This window comes from Cnephaeus nilssonii, assembly GCF_951640355.1.
Source record: "Cnephaeus nilssonii genome assembly, chromosome: 5".
Classification (NCBI taxonomy): Eukaryota; Metazoa; Chordata; class Mammalia; order Chiroptera; family Vespertilionidae; genus Cnephaeus; species Cnephaeus nilssonii.
The window spans coordinates 96,666,517-96,683,160 of record NC_137076.1 but is presented as its reverse complement, the minus strand read 5'-3'; the positions used below and the strand labels follow the sequence as shown (position 1 = coordinate 96,683,160).

General features: G+C 37.2%; 1 protein-coding gene across 6 annotated transcripts in view; it reads right to left on the bottom strand.

Moving 5' to 3' along the window:
* Positions 1–4,903: 4,903 nt before the first annotated feature.
* Positions 4,904–16,644, bottom strand: part of GABRG2 (gamma-aminobutyric acid type A receptor subunit gamma2) — a gene marked incomplete at both ends in the record, with an annotated part of 86,237 nt that continues 74,496 nt past the window's right edge. For 2 of the 6 annotated variants that reach the window (XM_079773108.1, XM_079773110.1), the window contains 4 exons: positions 4,904–5,179; positions 6,809–6,832; positions 9,060–9,265; positions 12,003–12,155. In XM_079773108.1, the coding sequence (XP_079629234.1) occupies positions 4,904–5,179; positions 6,809–6,832; positions 9,060–9,265; positions 12,003–12,155 (659 nt within the window). Of the gene's footprint in view, positions 5,180–6,808; positions 6,833–9,059; positions 9,266–12,002; positions 12,201–16,644 lie in introns of all 6 variants that reach the window. The other 4 variants (XM_079773105.1, XM_079773109.1, XM_079773106.1 and 1 more) reach the window with 4 other exon arrangements.

Here is a 16,644-nt window from a genome sequence, read left to right as displayed (position 1 = left end):
TATTAGGTAGGATTCATACATAGTAGAAATCTGTAGTAGTTAACTTTGTAAATAATAATTATTCTTAAACAAGTTAGACTATGATTCTTGTGCCCTTTTATTTCTGGCACTTCATATCGGTGCTGAGGAAAATTACTAACATTCAATCACCCTTTAGTAGTAACACAGTTATCCCTTACAATAAAACTATGAACCATCATTATCCCCATTTTTCAGATGAAGAAACTGAGGCAAAATAAAGTTGGACACTAGGTTTGAACAGTGTCAGGATATGAACCCAGGTAATCTAGGGCAAAAGCCTCTGCTTTTTCATTTTGTTATACAAACAATAATAGGGGAAGACTTTTATTATCCTAACCAGAGGCCAGGTGCATGAAATTTGTGCACTGGGGTGTGGGGTCCCTCGGCCTGGTGTGTGCCCTCTCAGAGTCTGGGACATCCCTCTTGCAATCCGAGATCCCTCTCTAAGTCTGGGACCCCTCGCTCCTTACCACCCACCTGCTCGCTGCTCCTTACTGTTGGGTTCACGGCTGCTCCTTAGTGCTGCTGCAGAGGCAAGAAAGGCTTCTGCCACCACCACTGCTCTCACCAGCCGTGAGCCCAGCTTCTGGCTGAGCTGCGCTCCCCCTGTGGGAGTGCACTGACCACCAGGGGGCAGCTCCTGTGTTGAGCATCTGCCCCCTCATGATCAGTGCGTATCATAGTGACCAGTCATTCCACCAGTTGTTAAGTCGATTTGCATATTAGAGTTTTATTATATAGGATTATAGCAAAAGTAAGTGACAATTGGATTTTGTAAGTAGCCTATAATTTCTAATGTCAGAATGAATGGTTTAGATCACCCACACAACTTTCCTGTTAGAGTAGAAAGAATGAGCCTATGGACCAGCCAAAGGAAACTGCATGGTTGTCTAATGTCCCAATCCCTGAGGCACAAAGGCCAACTCTTACTCTGCAATTTTTTATACCACTGTAGATCCCGTCTTTCAAGCAGCATTTTGAAAACTGTGGGTACATTAAATATTTACTAGTTATTATACTAGAGAAGAAATGAAATGCAAAATCTATTAACTCATTTCTGCTGCTAGGTATTTTAAAATTGGTCCTATTGAAATTAAAATAATGAAAGTAAGGTCAAGATCAGAGAAAGAAGCCATCCTCAAGTTTGGCAAATCCTAAAGATAGAAGGATAAAGTGTTTCAGAATTTTACTTCCCAATCTCGAGACATTCTGAGGTTCAGTAGAAAGAGCAATGCCCAGGTGGCTTTTCCATGTTTGCCATTAACTGGTTGTGTGACCTTTGGAAATGTAATGTGTACTAAGAAAATATAGCAGAGCTCTTGGCCTAGGTCAGTCTCCCTTTCTCCTACATGTTTGACAAAAAACCATAGTGACAAAGCATAGAGAGAGCAATTTTTGACAAAATCCCTAAAGGCCACTTCATTTGGTTAATGTAATTTGACCTTCACCATATAAAAATTGTTGCTGCTTGTCAGAATAATGTTGCTACTTTAAAACAGCGTGTGTGTGTGTGTGTGTGTGTGTGTGTGTGTGTGTGTGTAAAGGCCATACCATGAATATCCACTCAGCTTAAGATAAGGGCATTAGCTAGTGAACAGACAAGACCTAGGTAAAAACTTTTTCTTTACATGCCTGAGAGGTGAGAAATAGATGTTTAAATTGGATGCAGGAAGCCATGAGGGGCCAGGATAATGACAGGCAGAGGAAGGTTAGAGCAGCTGTGTTTGTAAAAAATGATGCTACTTTCTTTTGAAAATTTCAAAGGACTTCAAGAAAATGGGGTTCTGGAGGATAGCTCCCTATGTTTCTAAGTTTCAGGGATACAGAGAAGGGCTCTTTGGCCTCAAAAATAACTAATCTAATGTGTGAGGGTATTTTTTTTTTCAACAGTAGACTTAGATTTTCAACCTAGATTTTTAAAGAACGTTTGCAATGCGTACTCTTTAAAGATCAAACATTGTGACATAGAGTCACATTAAGGCTGGGTTCCTTTAGGAGAGCTGACCCAACGGGGTGCATATTTAGCCGAGCACTATAGGCACTAGAAGTGAGGGAAGGGACTTTTGCCCCTTTGTTGAGGGACACTACATTAGTTGGCATTATTGTACCTAATTTATAGCAGGTAAAATGGAGCCTCATTAAGGCTGAATTGACAATTGTTAAATAACTAGTAAATGTAGAGTTGGGCACTAATCGGTTCGGTTCAGTGGATAGAGCGTCAGCCCATGAATTGAAGGGTCCTGGGTTTGATTCTGATCAATGGCATGTACCTTGGTTGTGGGCAGGCTTGATCCCCAGTCGGGGTCGTGATGGAGGCAACTGGTCAATGTTTCTCTTTCATGGATGTTTCTAACTCTCTATTCCTCTCCCTTCCTCTTTATAAAATTCATAAAATATATTTTAAAAAATGTAGAGTTGGGACTCCAACTATGTCTGACATTGTGTCCATATTCTTAACCACACCACAAGTTTTGAGGTACAGAAGGCCTGAGCTTTATTATATCATGACCTTTCTACCTTCTGTCCCTAACGCCACACCCCAAATGCATCTCTTAATTCTTGTGAAGTGAGGGGCATCGTGATGCAAAAGATGATCACACTGCTCACAAATGAATCTCACTGGAAGGGAAGGCAGTGTTGGGGAATGAGCCAGGAAGAAATGGTCACAATCTTTAAGACATACACGTCCAACCAGACCACTGGGATGCCACCATGGATGAGAATGCAGCATTTTTATTGTAAAAGTCCACATATTAGGCATTTCCCTTTGCGAAAAGGTTTTCAAATACATAGACAGGGAGCAGTTGATAATTAAGATTTAGGGTATGTATAATATATATTCATATTCCCAATACTATGCACACATTGGAAAGCCAGCTTTTCTGAGTATCCCCATTATGGAATACATTTCAAGTTGACAATAATAACATGTGTCTCACCATTGAAAATTTGCCAACAACTCTCCCAAGGAGTCAACATTTAATATGTTAACAATCCAAAACAAGAAAATAATTGATTCTATTTACATGTGTTTGAGGTTACATACTAGAGCACTGGTATATTAAACATTTGTAAAATTGGCAGCTAAATGTGTTTCAAGATTCATCCAGATGACTTGATGATGACTTTACAAGGATTTATATTAACAAAGTCAGTCTCTTTTTTTCTACTCTTTTTTTAGGTTATCTATAAAGCTTTACTAGCTATGATTGAATTCTGACTTAGAGCAATGTTTACCATAAAGAAGAACTGACAAAGGATGCTAACTTAGAAAAATAAGGATTCAGGATGAATCCACAAAGATGAAGCTCTACTCATGATGTTTTGAAGTCTGTGACAACCACTTTATGTGATTACAATCTACTTGAATGATTGCATAGGCTCAGCCTCCTTGTAAGTCATTCATTTGTTATTTCATTTTTTTTTAAATTTAATCTTCAGTACATTAAATTTTTCACAGAGTATAGAATACTATATTCTAAATACTAGTCAGGTATGAGTATTTATAATGCCTGTCATGTGTCCTCAAGGACAATTGTCATAGGTCAAGGTTGACTCACTTCTAAACATGAAGAAATAATATAGAACTTTTAATTATTCTCTAGAAGACTAATTTTTGTATACAAATAGAGGACGTAAGTATTGTTTTAAAGGAATATAGACATTAGCTAAAATAAACTTTTGAAAATGAATAGCCTAAGTTCTTTGGATCCTTCTGTTTATCTCTACAAAGTTAAATATCACTTGACAATGCCAACATGCAAAGATGAGTCACTGGTTCCAGGCCTGCACAGAGAGATGCACTGGCATGATATGGGTCCAGTTCACTCTAAACCATACTTGTTGAGCACCGACTGTGTGCCAAGCACTGTGCAAGGTGCTGAGGACCCAAAGAGGACATGAAAAGGACACTGCCCCCAAGGCACTCACAATCACTACAAGCAGATCTTTCGATGGAGAGTAAGTTCTGTTAAGATCTATAATCCTAAAAGGAAGGAAAAATAGCAGCAAGCACATACAATCACTTTACACTCTATGAAATTGGGCATATTTAGAGATGGCAAATGTCTATATTCAGTCCATATTTTACTTAGAGTGTTTAATATGTCATACGAGTAAGTATAAGCTATTTCAATCTTTATGCATGAGGGAAAAGGTAGTGAAAATTTTCCCCTCCAATTCCAATCCCAAATCTTTATAATTGCATTCATGATTTTTTTGTAGCCCAAAGACACAAAGAGTAAAAGACAATGCTTTATGATGTTAACTTCAATCCATTTATTTTGGCTCTAAAGAGATGCATGCATTAAACTTGACGCATTCTATGTTATTGAAATATTTACATCATTGTACATGTGATATGAAGGAAATTTTCTTTCTATCTTGGGATCGAGGTATAATAGGTTTCTTGTCTAGGTTCTTATATTTAAAATGAGTTGTGATTTGTCTCAAATGTGGGAGATATTCTGTTGGGATCAATTTACTACAACTTGACCCCAGATGGTCTTAGGGAACAGTTTGGGATATTTTGCATCTAACTGTATTTTGAATGGGATGAGGACACCACCATTGCAAATACTCATTGCTTTTCCTATTTCAGTTCTGTAGCTGGAAATATCTTGTTTGATTTCAATGTTCTTGCTCTAATTTCAACTTGCCCTGCAGGTTTGCAACACAGAAACATTATAGTTTAAATTACACTTATCAAAGGCGAGTTGGGTGCAAACTATGACATTAATACAATTTACCAGGTTAGAACAAAGAAACAAATTCAGATCATTATAAACCGCACAGAGGATTATTTAAGTGGACTTCAAAATGACATCTTCTCTCCATGAGATTTAGTAAATAAGACCCTTATAACAATAAGACCCCTACCTCTTTACAGGTAGAGGTAGGAGACCCAATAAACCAAATTGAACAAGCAGAAGGCCGTGGGGAAGAAGATCCGTGCATATGAGTCCATTTTGGCAATACGGATATGTATCCTCCCGTGTCTCCAAGCTCCTGTTCGGCAATCTTCAAAACAGCAGAAAAAGCTGGCACAGTCCTTGCCGTCCAGACACTCATACCCATATTCTTCATCTCTCTCTTGAAGGTGTGTGGCATTGTTCATTTGAATGGTTGCTGATCTTGGGCGAATATCAATAGTAGGGGCCTGAGACAAGGGGAGGGACAAAGAGGAATCAGAGTTAATTCCACTTGATAAATCCTGGGCTATTTCTCCACAATGTTACCAATGTGAATGATGAATCTGAAAATGAGTACTCAGGAAATTGCTATGACATCGTGATCTACAATGGTGAAATTGAACTCAGAAAGATAGCACATTTGCAGATTTTGAATTTTGAGTTTAAGCAGTGCAGCTGAAAATAATACCATCAAGCTAATAGCTGGAGCAAGAAGATTAAACACCAAAAGAACGCAAAGTTTAAAGATTTAAATCAAACAGCTACATGGAATCTTATTCTAGTAAATATTAGATGCAAGCTGGGTTACATGAAGGCATTTAATGGTTTTGCATGTGAGTAGAACAGAGAAATAAAAAATGTATCAATTTTGAAATCAAATTTTGTGTCATGCTTACCTATCGGCAAATAGTAAACCCCATTATACTGAGCAAATTTGTTAGATGCTTTTAATATAAAATGTTAAAAATATGTATAATATAGAAGTTTCCTGAGTTTATACCACAAAAGTATGGCTTTTGTTTTAGAGGAATATGGTACTTTGTGTAATATTCACCATCTAGAAGCTTCAGAATGTCAGCAAGATTTACCTGCTAATGAGTGAGATTCAGAAAAATATGCTACTGCCTGTCAAACATTATTTAGCATTTGAGAAAAAAATTAGTACTAATCAGCTGAATCCTAATCTAACTTTTGCTTTGGGATGAATTATAAAATTGCTTTAAGACTCAGTGATCTATTTGATGTTAATTTGGATGATTTAGTTTTACGATAATATAAATACAAACCCTAGTGTTTCCGAATCAGCTGTCAGAATTCAACTGGGAATAGAAATCTTGTAATATTGCAAGGTAGAGCCAAAAGGCTCCTGGGTCATCCTAGAAGGAAGGGATGGGTGGTTTTTGTTTTTTTTAAATATATTTTATTGATTTTTTACAGAGAGGAAGAGAGAGGGATAGAGAGTTAGAAACATCTATGAGAGAGAAACATCGATCAGCTGCCTCTTGCACACCCCCTACTGGGGATGTGCCCGCAACCAAGGTACATGCCCTTGACCAGAATCGAACCTGGGACCCTTGAGTCCACAGGCCAACGCTCTATCCACTGAGCCAAACCGGTTTCGGCGGGATGGGTGTTTTAACTAAAGCATTTTAAAGAGAGTATTATTTTTACAGAACTGACTGGTAAAGCTTAGGCCAAAGGAGATTATTTTTTGCATTAGGATTTACAGAACGAAAATTTAAGGGCACATAGGTTATATGTGGTATATGGCAGATGCAGGCAGTGACACTGGATTTCATTTTCATCTGCGAAGAAAGGGTAAGTTTTGGCTTTGATGTTTACAGAAGCCCTCTTCACTAACGACATCTCCTAGTGCTTATAGCTTTTTAGCTTCATGTAAGGTCAAAACCTCTGTGAATTAGCATAGGGTTGCTGAATCAACTCTAGAAATAAACAGAACTTTCTCATTTTAAATGTTTTATCTTTAGTAGAATGCTTAAATGTCTATTCATAAAAAACAAACAAACACCATGTAAGCGTTAATACTTAAATTCAGCCGTTGCATGCAGTGAATTTCCATTCCAAAAACATTATACCTTGAAGGAAAACATCCGAAGAAGCTTTGGGTTTGTAGACAGAAAAGAGAATGCATTTCATTTCATTAAAAGAAGAGGAAGAAAAAAGAAAGAAAAAGAGACAAAATAAGATAAATTAAAAATGCATTTTGAAAACATAGTAGGTGAAATAAACTAAAATTATAAGCACAGAAGGACAATTTTGAACATGGAACAAAGTATATGCCTAACGTTGAAAAAGAGAATTTGGTGATTGCTAGTGAAATCTTCCATAAATTAACCCACAATTATCTAACTACAAAGGCCAGGGTTGTTCATTTGTGAGGAATCTTTTTATTATTTTATTTTCTAATTATCACTAAGAAGGTCTTATTAAGTGAATCCTGACATAATGAATCAAAGCACATATTAAATGGGCAAATTAAATTCAGCCTCTCTTTCGTACCTTATGTTCTTGCCTGTTCTGATAAAGCATCTAATTGACTTAAAAGGGGGAAATGCTTGAAATTCTCAGGTAACTTTATTTTCTCAGTTTCTTTCATCTTCTTTCTCTTCTGCCTTGTTTTCTTCTGTCATCTTCATGACCATGGATTAAGGAATCCACATGTTTCTATTTCTGAAACAAAATGCACTCTGCAGTGACCTAGCTGTTAGAGAGGGGCAAAGGGCTTTTTCCCAAGGACTCAGAAAAAGGGAGGGAGGGAGGGAGGGAGGGAGAGAGGAAGAGAGAGAGAGAGAAAGAGAGAGAGAGAGAGAGAGAGAGAGAGAGAGAGAGAGAGAGAGAGAGAGAGGACTCTTCAGATTTGTTTGAAAGCCAGTCCTCTCATGCCCTTGTAATTTCTGGCAGGTAATAATGCTAAGTATCAATAGAACCATCTTCTTGGGGGGGAGTGGAGGGATGAAATGGAAGTGAAGGAGAGGGAGAAAACAAAAACAAAATTAGAAAACGGAAATAAGGGGAGAGAAGATGTGAAGGCAAAGAGAGGCAGAACAGACAGGGAAGAGAAGGACTGCATAATGAGTATTTGGGGAATTAGAGATAAGCATTTATTTTTTTATTAATCATAAAAAATGATGCTTCTTTCTTTACCTGTTATAAATTCTTATATTCAAATAAACATATACCGTGTAGAGAATTTCACTGGTGTTCTTGGAGATGCATCGGGATACAACCTAGAATCAGCCAGACTTCCTCATAATTCAGTCTCCCAAAGTTTACGGGTCAGACAGTTAGCCACTATCATATCTCTCATGGCCCTTAGAGCAGAAGATCAGGAAAGGCTATCAATGGGGTGAATTCATTGGCCCCTGCCTTGGAAGGGACTGGACTTTAACTTTCATGGGCCTCCTATGAGCCAGATATTGTGTTTAGTTGGGTAAATGGGTAGCTATGTGCTCTCTTCAACATTAATAATAAAAGACAATTGCTTTCGGCATTCAAGTTTGTGCTTCATCATCTCTATTTTAAGTTTGGTGGCAAGGTGAAGTCATTCTCTCTGGTTCCAAATCACTGAAATCAATCCAGGTTAGTACTTATATAATTATCCACATCAACCATCATCGTCAACTAGTAAATGATAAGAACTTTCATGTGTAAGGTACTATGTAATGCTTTTTACCACTGTTACATTTATTTCTCACAGCAGCCCTATAACATATTTTACAATATTCTGTTATATATGACAATATAAAAACATAGGAAGGCTTAGTAACTTGTCCAAACAATAGATGAGATATTTCTTTTAAAATAAACAGGTGCAGAGTATGAAACCAATAGAAGTCCTCTGGTGGCAATACACACACACACACACACACACACACACACACACACACACACACACATTAGTTGCAAAAGTATGGTGATTCTTGAAATTTAAAGATTCTTATGGCTTCCTGGTAGAAAGCTTTGGATAGAAAAATCTTAATTTAAAATATCAATAATTTTAAAATATTATAGTAAGGGGGCAGAATGGTGAAAATCAATAAAAGCTGGAATAATAGCAGTTAGAAGAGAGACGCATCTCTCAGCAATGGTTATAGTCCCCATGAAATGAAGAGAGCAAGAGTCTGCCTTAGTGAATCAGGTCTCTCTTAACTAATAACCATAAAGAATCCTTATGTTCCAGTCAAAGTCACACATTCAGTTTTCATCTTGGAGCCCAAAGTGTTGAGGCATAACCTGCAGATAGACTAAACAAGACAAAACCAAAACAAAACCAGGTGGTCTTTCTGCATAAAAATTTCAGTGGTCCCAGTGGGAAATGATACATACAGGGTTTTTCTTCTTTTTGTCTTTATCCTTGCTTGGTTTCCGATTGCTGACAAAATAGTGTAGGGTGCCATACTCCACCAAAGCAGAGAAGACAAATATGAAGCAGACAGATACAAAGAGATCCATTGCTGTGACATAGGAGACCTTGGGCAGTGACTTCCGGGCAATGGTGCTGAGGGTTGTCATTGTCAGGACAGTTGTGATACCTGAAGAGAGGCACAGTAGAAAAGGTCATGTGACCACATCAGCAAGTTGGGTGACTCAGTCACGATGGAAGCTAAACCTGTTTTGTGGCTTCTGATAAGCAACCTCAGTAATGGGAAAGAAGTACAATTAGAATCATAGACTATACCCACAAATATTTGTTGCCTCTTAAATGCCATTTAACCTTGCAGCACCTCTGCTTTCTTAGCTCTAAAAAAATGTGATAATTTTTGTAATCATTACAACGACTTCTACATGCTTTAGTTATGAAGAGTAGAACAGGCAAGGGGACCATATTGAATATGCCTGATTTGTCCTCAATGATCAACTTGTAGTCAATGACCTGCTTTTTGCTCAGGGTTCTCTCACTCATTCTTAGCTCACTCACCTTGCTCCCTTCTCCCACCATGGTCTTTTGCCAATGAGCACTCATTTAATGAGTAGTTAAATGAGCTAGCAGAGTGGCCATAAGAGGGATTTTGATCAGCAGAAGTGTGTACTTCAAGAGAGAAAATTGATTTGAAATCTTTTCCTTAAAATATTTGTGGGGTGGATAAATTAGAATGCAGCAAACTATTTGTTCCATTCTATATAATAGAAGGGTAATATGCAAATAGACCAAACTGCAGAACAACCGAACAACCAATCTAAGTGTAATATGCTAATGATATGCTAAGACTGCTCAGCCACTCGCAGTGACGTGCACTGACCACAAGGGGACAGACAGTTGACTGATTGACCAGTCGCTATGACGTGCACTGACCAGCAGGGGGCAGATGCTCCAACTGGTAGGTTAGCTTGCTGCTGGGGTCCTGCTGATTGGGACTGAGAGAGATGGGCCGGACACACCCTGAAGCCCTCCCATGGTCCCTCCCTGGTCCAATCGTGCACAAGTGGGGTCCCTCAGCCTGGCCTGCACCGTCTTGCATTCTGGCAGTGCAAGCCTCTCCTGATCAGGACTGATTGGGCGCAAGCCAGCGGCAGGCACAATGGGGCCGGGATGAGTGGAAGTGGCAGGTAGGAGCTGCAGGTGGCATTGGACTTCGGGTTTTGGCCTGATCCCTGCAGGCCACCCAGAGGGACCCCACCTGTGCACGAATTTGTGCACCGGGCCTCTAGTTTATTCGTAAGTGTACATACATTACTCAAAAATAATCATTGTGCTACCAGCTATGTGCCCTGCACTATACTTGGGATAAAAGATATTTGCATGCTGATGTGAGAGACAGACATAGCATGTTATACAACACATTCTACTCACAGTGACAATTAATCATCCTAAAGTAATAGGCTCACACTATTTTGGGTTTGTTTTAGCATGTAGCATTAGACACTATTGTTGAATAGTACTTGTAACATAAAGTACCACATATAACGGGAAAAATCAAAATAACTTTATTTTGAAACAGATGGGAGACTAAATTAGATTTGGCAGAGCACAAATATGCAAATGATATATTTAAAAAAATTTCCCCAGTAATCACTCTGCCCTTAGGTTTAGTTGCCTGGGACAGATCATTTTGTCAGAAAATGACCACAGTTGCTAACATTCCTAGGTCTTACTATGGTTTGTATTCTTTGCATGGAATAACTTACTTAACCTAATAAAACCCCATAAGTTAGGTAAAGGAAATGATATATTTTTACATGTGAGGAAACTGTAATGAATAGAGATTAAAGGATATTTCCAAGTCCATACTATAATTGTGAGTTGCAATTCAGATTTGTTAGATATCAAAGCCCCAGCTCTTAACTATTGCATGATACTGCCTTCCTAGAAAAGACTGAGCAAGAGATGTGGTTCTAATTTTCTCATAGCTGATGAAAGGGATTATGGTTTAATAATTCATCTTTCAATAGCTTTATTCTTAGTTAAATCTTTAGGGAATTTTATGTAGCATAAAATTTTTATTCATGGACCTAGACTCCAATGTTCTTGTGATTCTGTGGCTTTCTTATAATCTCTGTGCACCTCCTTCCTCATGTGAGAAAAAAATATGTGAAAACCTGAGTCACATATCACCATTATACAATAGATTAAGCAAACTGTATATAATCTTGAAAGTGGGGAGATGGGTTCTCAAAATTTCACAGGTAATTGTGTCCTCCCAAAAATAATCTTCCTAGTGGCTCGTAAGTAGCCAATTAACATGTATGTATGTCCTCTAATGTCATCATGATCATGGATGTTGGAATTAATTAACAGCCCATGGTATTCTGGTAAAGGTGTAACAAATTACTCTAGAAGAAATGATTGCCTTGATTTTTAGTGTTTGCCTATTTTGATGGTATTACTACTTTCACCTTGGCTGATGTCAAGCTGCCAGTGTGACATCGCTAGACACACTATTGGGAAAGGACAAATGATTAGCTCTCATGAGTTGGTGTCAGTAGCTCCAGCATACAGAACTGCCCAGAGACCAAAACAAAAAGTCTATTGAAATTAGAAGGGTTTTTTGTTTGTTTGTCTGTTTATTTGTTTTTAGCTAACTTAAATTTATTAAGATAATTTACTGGGGGGAAAAGCATATTAAATTTGTTAAGAAAAACAGAATTAGGAAAACTTAAATATTTTTTTGCTTTTCTAATATAGTAGTTTTCTTTAAAATGAAACAAAGAACATTTCTATGTAATTGCTGACTGGATTAAAAGCAAATCAATTTGGAAAGGGTGATAAAGATTACGAGTTTTGGGTACTTACCTTGGCTAAGTGCTATAACACGAAGAACTGTATCTTACCTAGAGAAGTTCTGGCTGGCACAGCATCCTTATTGATCCAGAAAGACACCCAGGATAGGACAACAATGAGTGTGCAGGGGATGTAGGTCTGGATAGTGAAGTATCCCATTCTTCTGCTCAGGTCAAAGTAGACACACATGACCACATAATCTCCTGGGAACCGAACAAAGATAGCACCATGCAACCCCTTATCAAAAACTGAAAAGCATTTAAAAATGAGCATATGTTCAAATCTCTCACTTTTAAAATGAGAGTTCCATACAGGGGTATGTTGAAAACCATCTTCTACCAACGTGGGTTTAAAAAAAAAAAGTAAAATCCAAATGAAACTGAAGTCTGATCCTTCTAGAAGCAATGTGACTACTAGAAAGAAGGAAGCATTTTTGAGCATATTCATCATATTTTCTTCTTTCAGGTGATTTTTTATGGTGCCTTTTCTGCCTACATAATACACATAATATACATAGTTTTTTGTTTGTTTGTTTGTTTGTTTGGTAGGGAGAGATGGAGCAGAGCTTTTATACTTGCCTAAAATGAATCCTAAGATTTGTAATGATTTTCTCTTGTTTCAGGACCTATCTTCATACAAACCAGAGGGTAATATGCTGGTGCTTAAAACTAGTAAATGACTAGTTCACAATGAAATTCCTATGCTGAGACATTTTTTTCTCATACTTTCATTGAATCATATGGTTTTGCTTATAGCAGTTACTTCAATTGGTAATTTCTAATTTATTTGTGTAGTTGTTTTTGTAATGCTTGTCTCCACTATTAGACTTTAACAGCTTGAGTCCAAAAAGTGCCTATTTTAGCCCATCATTACACTACTAGTAATTAGCATCCTGCTTGATTCTAAATAGGTATTTCATAACATTTGTTGAATAATTTCAAATAAATGAACACACTTAAAAATGTAAGCATAAAGCAAAAAAACAAGATATCCAGAGGCTGTATTTTTGAACAGTTGTATTAAAAAAAGGAGTTTATGTAAATAATCCAGAATAGAGTCATAAAGGAATCAAGGAATAACCATATAGCTATGCATGAGAACAATTTAATGGGACATGATTTGAGGTCTCTGATTTTTTACAATCAGGAGTCATGCATTGCTTTTAAAAGTCCACGCCCTGCATTTTGCATGGTTCTAAGTGAAATTTTAGGGAATTTTGATTTTTAAGTTTAGAAAATGTACTATGGGAATATATCTCAGTTATCACAGATTTATGTTTTCTTTATATGCTTAGACAACATCAGTTTTAAAGACTATATCTGCTCTTGCAATGGGAAATGAACACATGAGAGACCGGTTTTCAAATATTGCTTCTTTTCTCTTTACCAAAGTATAATTTGTCCTAAAATGCAGGGAGAATGAAATCCAAATTATGTGTTTCATTTTAATTATTTGGCTTCATGCCCACGTTTCCCTGCTTACTTGGCTGATTTAGATCTGATTTGAAAATAAGGTACTTTAGAAGCCTCAAGCAGACAAGACTGATTTAGCAGGATGAGATATTACTGCCCAGCCCAGTTCCTCCTCCCACTCTCAAGCTCAACGCCACACCCTTCCAAGCTGCTGAGTCAGAAAGCCCTCATTGGCTTCTTTTCAAGGAAGTAAAGACTCTCCCTTTCTAAGTGGAGTTATGAGTAGCTGCTAACCCTGCCTTTGGTGGATTAATGTACTATTACTTGTCTGAGTCAGGCCTGGCGAAGGCAGTGACAATGAGCCTGCAACTGAGGTTGTTGCCCTTTACTGGAATTGAACCTGGCAACCTTCAGCCCACAGGCCGAAGCTCTATCCACTGAGCCAAACCAGCTAGGGCAAAGGGGCAAAGGTACAAATTTCTTATTGATGTCAACTAGATTTTGATTAGTTCCCTGAGATTATGCTTCTCTGTATTGATTTATCTGGACTTAAACTATTCAAAGTCAAACATTTTATAAATTAGTTTGGGCCTCGATTTTGTTTTCATTTAGAATATAATATACACAGGCTAGGATTGAGGATTAAAGTCATTTGGGTTGATCCCTACTAATGGCTATCTTTTCCCCACTCTGTTTCTTTTATCTGAATACCAGAGGCAAATGCAAGATTGGAACAAAAAAAACAAAAACAAAAAAAGGTTTCTTTTAAAATAATAACATTCAGGAGATACTTTTTCTCCCCTTGAGAAAGAGTATTTTCCAAGTCCTTGAGAGTTTTCTGCATATTTTAAATGTGTTAAATGACACTTTACAAGTTATACTATTTTAAATAAATCTGGACAATTTTAGTAACTTCTTTTTACTCTTTATCATGAAAGAGAATCTACACTTTGGCATTAATGATCTGACTCTCTGAAAGGTGAACTTTAATTTTTCCTCAAGTAACAAGATAATTATCTCAATTCAATTCTCCTCTTCCCTTTAGGCCAGCTTCTAAACTTCCATAGCTTTTTAATCCGTCGATTTCTATTTTAAGATAATAGCTTCTGAGCATCTTTCATCCTTACCAGCAAATCCAAAGCTTTTTTACCACTAGAGTACAGATTCAAATTTGGGAATGGGCCATTTTAAAAAAAAAAAAAGCAGCTTCCCAGTGATAGCCTGATGCCTGTCTTATCTCTAAGGCCTTATCACGTTTTGTATTTTTAAAAACTCTTGGGCCCAGGAGCCTATGAAATCAAATCCCCTGAGGGTGCTGCATCAGTGATTCACCAAGGCAAAGTGTTCAGTGTCAACCCAGTCTAAGGTGGTGGTTTCAGCCACTGCCAATTTATTCTTTTTATTGAATTATTCTAACATAAATATTTAAAGTCATAGCATATTATAAATTATTGGGGTTCCCTGTTTTTGTCCCAAGTTAGGACATAATAGGCAAGCTATGATTGAGGAGAGAAGACATAGAATTTGAAAAACACCCATTAATGTCTATTCTTTATTTTTTGTAAGCTTCTTATGTCTAGTCTCAGGAAGAGACTGTCAACATCAGTGAACAATGAACTCCAGTTATTATTTCTTTGGAGTGAAATAAACCATATGAAAGTTTTAAAATTCCAATTTACTGGAGCATTTAGGCTCTATTTCGTACATGAAACTACCTCTTAAAAACTTGAAGATTCCATGATAGAGAAATATGCCCCTCCATTGAACACCTAAAATCAGAAAAAACTAATTTCTTTCTAGTTACCAGTAATGTAGCCCTACTATGTGCAGACACTGGGCTGAATGAAGTGCATATATTATCTCTAAACATCCTAATCACTTTGTCAAAATAATAATAAAGACTTTATTTTGTTATTCTCATGATTCTTCCTCCGCTTAACCATAGTGAATAGAGTATATTTTATTCCACCAGGTTAACTTTGAAGACATAATTACAATTGTACTCTTTTTTACACTCCTTTCTCTAGTCTCATCTTTATTTAAATCAAAAAATATTTTTAATCTCTGCTATACATAGAACACTTATTTTAGGTAATGTGGAGGTTAGCACCAAAGGAATTGCACAACTAATTCTAAATTAAATGGATTAAATGGGAACAAAGTATTTTATCTCTGACTACAACTTAGATAGAGTGCTATGCTGAGACAATGCATTATATCTACCTTTAGTCTTTCTTGTTAAACTCTTGAATCTGAGGCAAAATTCCTTGAGGTTCATTTGACCACTAGCAAGTAGGATAGTTGGTTGCATTTTCATTTGGGGAAATTTCTGAAATTAGATCTATACCATACCTAACACACAGAAATAAATTTAAAATGGATGGACCAATGACCCAAATTTAACTGTGAATTTAAATACTGCACATGGAAAATTAAATATTTTTATTGCATGCTTCTATATTTTTTCTGTCTTTATCTGTCCTGGAATCATATCTCACCTAGATCCCTAATTCATCTCCTCATTCCTTTTCCTCATTCCAACCTTCCAACACTTCCCTTCAACCAACAGACATATGTACTCTCTACTGTGACTAAACCTGTGCTAAGATTAAATAAAAGTTAAAACTTTATTTCCTCAGTCGATCAAGCTACATTTTATGTGCTCCATAGTTACACGTGTCTAGTGACTACTGTATTGTGGTATCACAGATTATAGAAAAGTTACTTCGTTGTGGATAGCTCTGTTGGACAGTGCTGGTCTAAACTAATCTTTCTGGAATGAATTTCTGCTCATTTCCTTTAAGTTCCTGAGTATAGAATCCACACTGCTTAGCATATGATTGTAGTCCATTTTGCCCTGATCCATACTGCACCATCCCAGCTGTGTCTGATATCACTTATGACCTTCCCCATTTTATGACCACCCAACCGGATTTACTACCTGCTATCCCAAGGGGACCTGCTCATTCGTTTGTCCATCATGGTACCTTGAATTTCTACTCTACTCTGTGCTCCTCTAATCATATCACACACATATGCACACATTTAAACCGTCATATAATTGCCAGTTGATGTCAGTGCACACTAAAATTCTTTAACTTGTCCCATAACTCTCTGTATGGTCATTTCCATGACCACATCTCCAGCCTAATCTTAAATAGTATTTCTTCACACTCCTTCTATAGTTCTCCTAGTTCCTCCAATGCCCCCTGCTGCCTCTTGCCTTAGAGTCTTTTCACAGGATGATTTCCTTGGTGCAAACTCTAATACCTCCATCTTA